The sequence below is a fragment of the Bremia lactucae genome, linkage group LG16 (assembly GCF_004359215.1).
Source record: "Bremia lactucae strain SF5 linkage group LG16, whole genome shotgun sequence".
NCBI classification, from domain to species: domain Eukaryota; phylum Oomycota; class Peronosporomycetes; order Peronosporales; family Peronosporaceae; genus Bremia; species Bremia lactucae.
The window spans coordinates 2,178,611-2,187,574 of NC_090625.1; the positions used below are offsets into that span (position 1 = coordinate 2,178,611).

The 8,964-nt window shown below is 44.5% G+C and overlaps 2 protein-coding genes across 2 annotated transcripts; one reads left to right on the forward strand and one right to left on the reverse strand.

Moving 5' to 3' along the window:
- The first annotated feature begins 2,532 nt into the window (after positions 1 to 2,532).
- On the forward strand, positions 2,533 to 6,244 carry CCR75_008003 (uncharacterized protein). Its single transcript, XM_067966058.1, has 8 exons — positions 2,533 to 3,331; positions 3,386 to 3,480; positions 3,551 to 3,704; positions 3,773 to 4,003; positions 4,073 to 4,195; positions 4,273 to 4,353; positions 4,420 to 5,450; positions 5,512 to 6,244. The coding sequence occupies exons 1-7, from the start codon at positions 2,708 to 2,710 to the stop codon at positions 4,864 to 4,866; spliced, it is 1,755 nt and encodes a 584-aa protein (XP_067815864.1). The 5' UTR covers positions 2,533 to 2,707; the 3' UTR covers positions 4,867 to 5,450; positions 5,512 to 6,244.
- On the reverse strand, positions 5,093 to 6,281 carry CCR75_008004 (uncharacterized protein; the record flags this gene model as incomplete). Its single annotated transcript, XM_067966059.1, has 2 exons — positions 5,093 to 5,450; positions 5,512 to 6,281. 2 exons carry the CDS (start codon positions 6,279 to 6,281, stop codon positions 5,093 to 5,095), a joined length of 1,128 nt encoding a protein of 375 aa, XP_067815863.1.
- Positions 6,282 to 8,964: the final 2,683 nt, after the last annotated feature.

Sequence of the window (8,964 nt, forward strand, 5' to 3'; positions counted from 1 at the left end):
AGCCGCCATCACGGATGACTGGGTGCATTCACATTAGGAGGGATGACGCCCAGCGTCATCCGTGATGACGGCTAGCGTCATCCGTTACGCGAGGAATCTAAAAAGATACGCTCGCAATACGTATTAAATGTTATCTATAGAGATAATATTTTAATTGGTAAAAATAGGTATTTGTATTTAATTATATTAAATATAAATCAGTCTGAAAACAACTTCCTATTTGGTAAGTGCGCACGAGGAGACGGATTACCGCTCCCGTGACGACACTAAACCAGAGATCTTAGTGTGTTGGGTGAGGTCGCTAACGCGTCAACCACAACTATCTTACTGCACGCAAGAGAAGCAGGTTAAACCGCTTCCTCGCTGCGCTAGGGTGTGTGCCAAAGTAGAGCGTGGCCGCATTACGACGTGCCCGCCTACAAAATGAATCATTCGACCGCATCCAAAAATAAACAGTTATTCCTTTACAATCGTCTTTAGATCGTTTTTTTGGCCTATGTAACATCAAACCTTTTAAATCACATTAGGGATCGCTTTAGTGACGTACCTTAAAAATATACATGAGAGTAGTGCAATGGGTGGGTGCCTCCAAGCACATGAGAAACCGTGCTTTCGTTTGGCGATGTGAGATGTACTGTTTTTAGCAGGTGAGAAAAAACCAAGAGCGCCCGCACTTGATTGGCAAGTCGTAAAAAGAGCGAAAAAAAAGTAGCAAATCGAGCACGAGGGAGAAGTTGAGCTGGAATAAGCGACAAGGGTCGGAGGTGCGCTCTTTCGCATGCAAATTAGTTAGTCTTTGGAGGTCAAGCGAAGGATGAATTTATTTTACTTAACTTCTAACAACTTTTGCAGAAGTGCATGCTTACCTTTCAAATAGGCAAATTTTAATACTCTTTTTATACCCATCATGAGCGCAAGCAAGCCACAATTTCCTTATGTTTCACTTTTTGTCGGCTTCTGTTCGGAATTTATTTGTTGAAAAAGCATCTTGCTATTTGATATGAAATTACGCATTTATTGCGAAGCGTTTTGCAGACCTTTCGAGCTGGCTGCATAGAGGTTTCTCAATATATGTTCTAGTTACTAACAGGTTGCTACAATCCCGCTACTCTCATTCATACAGGGGTAGATAATTTAGGGGTGTGGCTACATCAGTTGCCAAATGAAATTTAGCGGGAGGTATACTAAAGTCCAAAAGGGATTTAAAGACTACTCTAAAGGAAAAGGAAAAGCTGTCAATTTTGCGATGTAGCGGAATAATGAAACTGTTTATTTTTAATCTGTAGCTTTTATTAAATTGAAATAAACAGACGGGGTGGGTGTGTGGCTAAACCAAAGAAGTGTGTGCCTATATCGGTTCCCTATGTATATTATGTGGGTACGGCTCTAGATAGCGGAGAAGTGCAATGTAACGTGGCACTTTTATTACCCTTACACGGATTACAGTGTAGGCGAGGTGCCTCGAAACTTCACCTACACAAGAGTACATAGGAGGTTCCTATGAAGCTAAGGGGACTTAGCTTGAAGGGTCTTTCGAATAGAGAAAAGTAAAACTGTAAAATAAACTTAGTTTTCTACATTACGATCTTCTATCTACTACTAAACTTATTCTAATAATAACAAACTATGTATTGCACCTCTTTGCGCACCGCACAATGGTGTCTTATAGGTTGATTTAAACTTAAAATCAACCAATCAATCGAACTAATGTCTTATTGCATTAATAAACCAGATCTGGTAATATTGGAACTATTAAGTCAAAGAACTAATAAAGATGATTTATTATACTTCTTTGCTCTTTTCCTTTTATAGAAATTATTACTCTTTTAGGAATAATTCTTATATAACGGGACACCCCGTTCCATGCAACGCCGGCTTTTTTATTGTAATTGATTTCCTTGAATTGATTAAATGCGTATTGTAGCTAGGTTGTACACGTTTACCATAGCAAGGACAAGAGTTACTGGTATTGCACGCTTTCTCCGTGCTAGATCCGCCAACAACCGTGTCCATATGTGAACTATACAAGCTGATGTCGAACCCGATGCTCTCGGTTAAGAACATCTATAGTTAGGTATGTTCACGATACAGTTTGCAACTTCTGATTGCTTCTCTATCAAATAACAGAATGAAATCTCAGATTATCTGATACAATAAGTTTTCCGAAAGGTTTTGGTTGCCATTCGATTCCTCCTCTCTTTCCCATTCCCGCATCTCAAATGACGCACCATATTTTTAGTATAAAGTGTGCTTGTATAATGAGATCCCATGCGTAGGTAACCGCTACTGTCGCAGCGCAATATACGATTGTATTCCCTTTCTCACACTTAATTGACTATAGTATACTTCTGTCTTGAAGTTGCCGTCGGCAAAGGTACGACCATCACTCTTCAAATAAGGGAGGGGTGACATTTTTTTTCCTTATTTACTTTAATATAAATAATGACTTTTCCGACGGGTCATCTCTCGCGTATCCCTTTCAGAGCTGCGTTTCCATTAGCCGTTCCGCGCTAGAAGTAGCAGCCGTACAAGTTTGACAGAAATTCTACGTGTCAAGTTTTATTGATGCATTATTCTCTGGTTGTCCTTACCACACGACGAGAAGATTAGTAGTAACGAAGAAACGAATTTCACTGTCACTAAAACACTCGCCCACTACCGGCGGAAATTCTTTTGACGTTCCCTTTCGAACGTTTTGTTGACTGGCATGTTCGGGGAGTATAGCGCTTTTGAGGACTCTTATAACATGGTGCAGTTTGTAACTGGCAACTACAGCGGTACCACGCACGACTCCGATGACGACATGCTGTGTGATGAGCCTAATGTCGTGTTAACGCGCTCTTCACCTTCGCCGAACCTGGTGGTCGTACCCGTGGCCCGCGTGGCTGAGGTCAAGCAGGAGGCTATGCCATTCGAAAGTGCCATGGGCAGGATCGATTATCCAATTAAAGCCAAGACAGTGATGGTGTCTGCAACCCCAAAAACTGCAGCTAGTGGCTTCTTGTCCATTTCCGACCGCTTTCCGCTCTCGAAGGTTGGAAAAGTTAGCTTTAAGATGTCCAAGCAAGGCTACTGCACTTCATCGGAACGAAAAAAGTCACATGCAGCGTCCGTTCCAATCAGTCGACTGCTTAATGGCACACCCGAGATGACACAGGCAGAGCAAATGACTGTGCTTGTGGAAGGTGGCACAAATGACATGACCATTAAGGCTGAGCCTGAAAGTGCTACTAGTACAACTGTCGTCGCAGAATCTAGCGCTCTGCCGCAACAAGTGATGAATGATGTGTACAATTACCGAGCCACGGAGGTAGAAGAAATTGAAATGGAGGTATGTAATTAGCCTTAATTTGTGAGCTTAACCAACATTTTCTGGTTGATTCAGCAACTTCGATGGAATATTCAAGAGCAGGTTTTTCAGCGCTACTTCCATCAAGCACAAAAGTACGATGAGTGGGGGCGGTTAGAGGAACAGGGCGCGTACGTTGTATGTAGGTGGAACTCACGTTATGAAAGGCTAATAATGCTTTTTTACTGTCTGATTCGCTAGCCGCGTCTTTTTCATTCCAGGCGGACGACGAGAAAATATTAAAGCCGAGAAGCAATTCCATGACAATGCTGTCCGTGACGCCATGGGGAAGGGTAACGCCACCTGGGTCAAGCAGCGGCGGGATCGTTTTGAAGAGGAAATTCGACTGTTTTACGTAGGCTGACTGATTGCATTCATGCCACTGCTGTTTACTGTAAAGTAATATGAAGTTTGATTCTATAGCGCGACGAGATAAGGCACAAACAGGAGCTGATGCTTACACGTCTAGAAAAGGTGTCGCCGTTTTCGAAATTCCCAATTCTCGGCAACCGATTTTTGCTTCTTCGGCTGCGTGGGAAAGGAGGCAACGGAGAAGTATGGGATGTTGTTGACTACGTGAACAACAAGCAGCTTTGTGCTCTCAAGCTCTCCACTTCGATTCGACACGCCCAGCGCGAACACCACATGCATTCAGTACGACAAAGCTCAGTGAAACACTTCATTTAAATTTTTACTTACGATCATTTTTGGATGTTTGAACAGAAACTGAATCATCCTAACATTGTTCGTGTCGGCGAGAATCCTTTTCTCATTCGGTACCAGCAGCATCAGTACACTGCGTTTACTGTCACAAGCGTCCAGTCAGATCTGCAACAACTTATTGAAGTAAGAAAATGCAGTCCTCTTCCACAGCCACGGGCCTGCGAATGCTCACTTCTTTGCTTTGTTTTATAATACGTAAGGTTTATGAGCATTTGGATGACGACTCAGCATACAGGGTGCTCGCACAGCTTTTAAACGCTTTAAAATACTTGCACGAAGATGTAAGTTGACCTTATTCTATGACTTTTCATCCTTTAAATGACCGATTTTGCGCTTGTATTAAACAGATGGGCATTGCTCATTACGACCTGAAGCCGTCAAATGTTTTAATTGATCACGACGGGTCCGTGAAGCTGACAGACTTCGACTTGACACGCGATGTTAGGACAGCAACGTTTAACTCCACTGCCGGCACTCTGCGATACCTTCCTCCTGAGTGCTTTCGTCCAAGCCGAAGCGATTGCGAAGCCACGGCCGAGAAAGCCGACATGTGGATGGTGGGTATATTGTACTGCATGATGGTGACTGGAAAACACCCAATCCTTCCAGACAAGTCGACACAAGCAGAAGTCAAGACAATAATGTCTCGATACGCTGGCGAATTTCGATACGCGCGACCGGTTTCCGACCTGTCTCGTTGGATCTTAGAAGGATGTCTCCATCCACACCCGCGGTGTCGACCAACAGCTGCACAACTTATGGTTGCGCTCCAAAGCGAGTTGCCACAGCATTAACTCTGCCTTCAGCAGCCACACAACAGCGGTAAGGTTGCTTGCTGTATAAACCACGACAAGTAGCATGTCGTATTTTTGAGCGTGTACACTACTAGCATATGGAGTGCCAATATTTGTGACGTGGGGGCCACTGTGGGGGCAGCTTACCATACTGACTTCCGACCGTTTATTATTATAAGCCCAGGTGCGAGCTGAATTAAGATACTTATTGCGTAAATGAATGAGTTTAGACTGCGCTTAATCGTATCGAGTCTTTAAACGATTGTCGCCGACTAGCTCGCATCTTCCAGTTTAAATCACAAAAGAAACGGAAGCGATCAAACTTGTTCGGCTCTTCAATACTAAATTGGCGTCTGTTGCCAACTGCATCGTCAAAAGCAATTCCAATCGAATGCAAGAATAGGCCCATTCCACGCACAACGGGTGGGTTGCTATTGTCGGATATCTCGTGGCTGCCCGCAGTATTGTGATATAAGTCATCACCAACAATTGGGTGGCCATACGTTGCGGTATGAATGCGAAGTTGGTGCTTTCGCCCTGTTAACGGCCACAAGTTGACGGTCGAGACTAATTCAAACCGAGCGCTGCCACAAAAATGCATCATATCTTAGCTGCTCTATTCATCCGTCCTCATTTAGAACTCACCTGCGAGTCGTACTCACAATCTTCATCAAAGATAGACATGGCTTGCCTTCAATGAGTCCGTCAAGGAAAATAAGTTCATCTCGAATCTTCCGTAGCTCGCTAGGAAGGTCTGTCGAATTCACAATATCGCTTCCATCAAACTTTAATCGAAACGTTTCGGCAACATCTCCAACGAGAATAGCTCGGTAGTGTTTCGTCACCGAGTGCCTCTCAAACTGTCCGGACAAGATATTCTCCATCTTCCTAGTCTTTGCCACAAGTAGCAGCCCACCGACGCGATTATCTAATCGATGTACTGCATGAGGCTTTACTAGCGCAAAATCATCACCTTCCAATTCAGCTGGTCGATACAATAGCAAAGGCAAAGCCCTCTCTACCGTGCGGTTCCCTCGGCCTTTTACGTGTATGCCTCCTGGCTTGACAATCACCGCCAAAGAATTGCATTCGTAGACAACTCGCAGTCCTTGCGTTTGGCAAGTCTTTAACCACCTTTGAGCCTTTGTTTCCTCCGTGCTCGAGGACACTTTTGACTGATTTTGTGATTCGAGACTATAGTAAGCCAATGTGTCGTTTATTGAGGCACGCGCGAGTGTAGACACCCCCTGCTGCCCATTAAACAATAAATTCCCTTTCTTTCGAGCACGTTTTGCCTTCGAGATGGTGTGAAGCTCAGGAAACACTTGCGCGGCCACTTGCACCCATTGCATTGATTTTTCGGCCACATCGGCCGTCACTTCGTAGTGCTGCCATTCTACATCAGTGTCCGTCATCAGTGAACTAACTGAATCGTATAACGTCCCACAAGCTGCTAGATGTTACACGAATATTCGCTATCATTGATGAGATTTATAAAGTTATTTTTGCGAGCGAAAATGAAATTTGGGTTTTAACAGTTACTAATGTTATTTAAATCGATTCTTTCGAAAAGATACTTCTCATGGAGCGTGTAATGGGGCACACATCGGTTGGTGTTGTGCTACATTTACTTAATAGGTAAGATACTCTTTTGTTCTATTTAAAATAGGTAATTACTAAAATCCACTTCATAGGAGTGGCATCCAGCCTATCGGCTGACGGCTTATACGAAGCTGTCACTGAGGCACTGTTGAAGGATTTCTCCACAACGAAGGCAATTTCGATTGCCTCTTCCATCGTCGACGGCACCTTTCTAAACAGGGCCTATCGCGATGGGCCTTGCCGCAGTCCGTTAATGAACTTGGGCACCTATATGTGTTCCGGTATCGGACCCACACTAAAAGATCTTCGATGTCGGGATTGCTTTGACATCGACATCACTCGCGTCGTTGGTTACTTCGACGCGTGATAAGCATGAGCCAGAAATGGATTTGCTCGTCCGGGTCCCCCCCCCTTAAACTAGAGGATCCCTCTAATTGGGTGGGTATGCGTTGTCGGCGCATGCACCGAATTGTTGATGGCGAAGTCGACCTTCGGTAAAAACTAGCTCCAATTCGATTAGATTGGACGTAACCTCGAAGTATCTCTTTGATGACGCGATCTACGCGTTCTGTCTGACCATCTGTCTTTGAATGATCAGAAGTTGACATAGTCAGCCGCGTTCCGAGAGATCGGAACACGAATTGCCAAAACTTCGCCGTGATTTGACGATCTCTATCTGAGACCAGTTCACGGGGTAAACTGTGGAGTTTGAGTACCGTCTTGATTGAGACACGGGTACAGCCCGGAGCCGTGATCAACTCTGGTACTGCAACAAGATATACAAACTTGCTGAATCTGTCTACAAAAACAAGGATTCCATTTTTTGTGATCGTCTTCGGGATATCTGAAGACGAAGTCTATAGATACGGACTGCCAGCATTCTGCTGGAAGTGGTGGAGGTTGGAGAGGTGCACGGTACGAAGGGCTAGGCTTCATCCATTGACATACTTTGCAAGCACGAATGTACTTGCGCACGAACTGATGCTGGCGGGGCAGTAAAAGTCGCGACTTACTGTGATTTAAGTTTTCTCACGTCCACGATGCCATCTTGTTGGTGCACCACTTGTTGGTGCATCGTGACACTCATTCATGATGCGCAAGCGCAAATCGTTGTGAGTTGAAATGACGACACGTCGAGTGCAACGGCTGTGAAATACAATAAACCGTTGCGTGTTGTGTATCGGTCGGATGACGATCGATATAAAGCCGGTTAATCTCTAAATTTATATTGGATGGATTCATCAGATGATCTATTAAATGCAGAAGGTCTTAATCTTCTATAAAGTTTTTGTATGTCATCATTAGAGTTGATGACGGAACACTCGTAATGAGTGGGATTATTTTCAGTGTTGGAGTGCGCAGCCAACTCGAAATCGGGTCGGCTTGATAACGCATCAGCGACGACACTAAGGTGTCCTGGTTTATATTCCACGGAGAAAATTATACTCCACGAAGAAGGATAGCCACCTCGCTATTCTTTGCGAGAGGTCTGGGCTGCTTACGGCCGTGCGTAATGACGCATAGTCCGTATATACGATGAACAATCTATCTCCTCGAAGATAGCCCTAAATTTAGCCAGTGCATATTTCATGGCAAAGAGTTCCTTGTCATGCACTGGGTAATTGCGTTTAGCTGGTTGCAGCTGACACAATTAATAACAGACGACGCGCTCCGCGCCGTCTGTATCGTATTGCATTAACGCACAGCCGATGCGAAATCGCTGGCGTCACAGACCACATAGAATGGTCTGTCTTCATCTGCAATCGCCAAGATGGGCGATTGCATCAAGATTTGCTTAATACCTTCAATGGAACGCTGACAATCAGCGTTCGTAACCATTTCTGTTTTTATAAGAGAAGAGATGAACTGTCATCTCGGCATAATTGCGTGAAAACTTGTGCAAGTATGCCGCTAGCCCAAGGAACCTTCGAAGTCCCTTGACATCGACTGGAACTGGCCATTCGGTATTTGCCTTGACCTTTTCGGGATCAAGGCGCACGCCGTATTTTCCGACGATGCACCCAAGAAGTAATATTTCGCTGCAGCGAATATACACTTCTAAAAATTTGCGTACAACTTATTATATCGCAAAGTGTAAGAACCTGACGAACGTAAATTTTATATACTTCCACGTCCGTCTTTACGTCCATGGCCCGTCTATAGACGAATACATCGTCAAAATAACTCGGTGCGAGAATTCGCACCGGTCCCAACAGATACGTAACGCATCTGTTGAATGTTGCAGGGGCGTTCCAGCCCCTGTGGCATTACTAGCATTCCGAGAGCATCCCACTGGGAGTGCTCACTACTGTGTACGGGATGTCCCGTTTTCGCATAAAGATCTGATAAAATCCATCCATCAGATCCATAGACGGAAAAATGGTACTCTTACACATTCCATATATGATTGTGTCTTTTCTAGGTATCGGCGTTTGAGCCGGTACCGTTGCAACATTAAGTTAATCAAATGCGTGCACTATTCGCCATCCTCCTGTG

Coding starts and splice junctions, on each gene's coding strand:
- CCR75_008003 (XM_067966058.1), top strand. CDS start 2,708: ATGTTCGGGGAGTATAGCGCTTTTGAGGACTCTTATAACATGGTGCAG. Junction 3,332..3,385: donor TAGAAGAAATTGAAATGGAG/GTATGTAATTAG, acceptor TGGTTGATTCAG/CAACTTCGATGGAATATTCA. Junction 4,196..4,272: donor ATCTGCAACAACTTATTGAA/GTAAGAAAATGC, acceptor ATAATACGTAAG/GTTTATGAGCATTTGGATGA.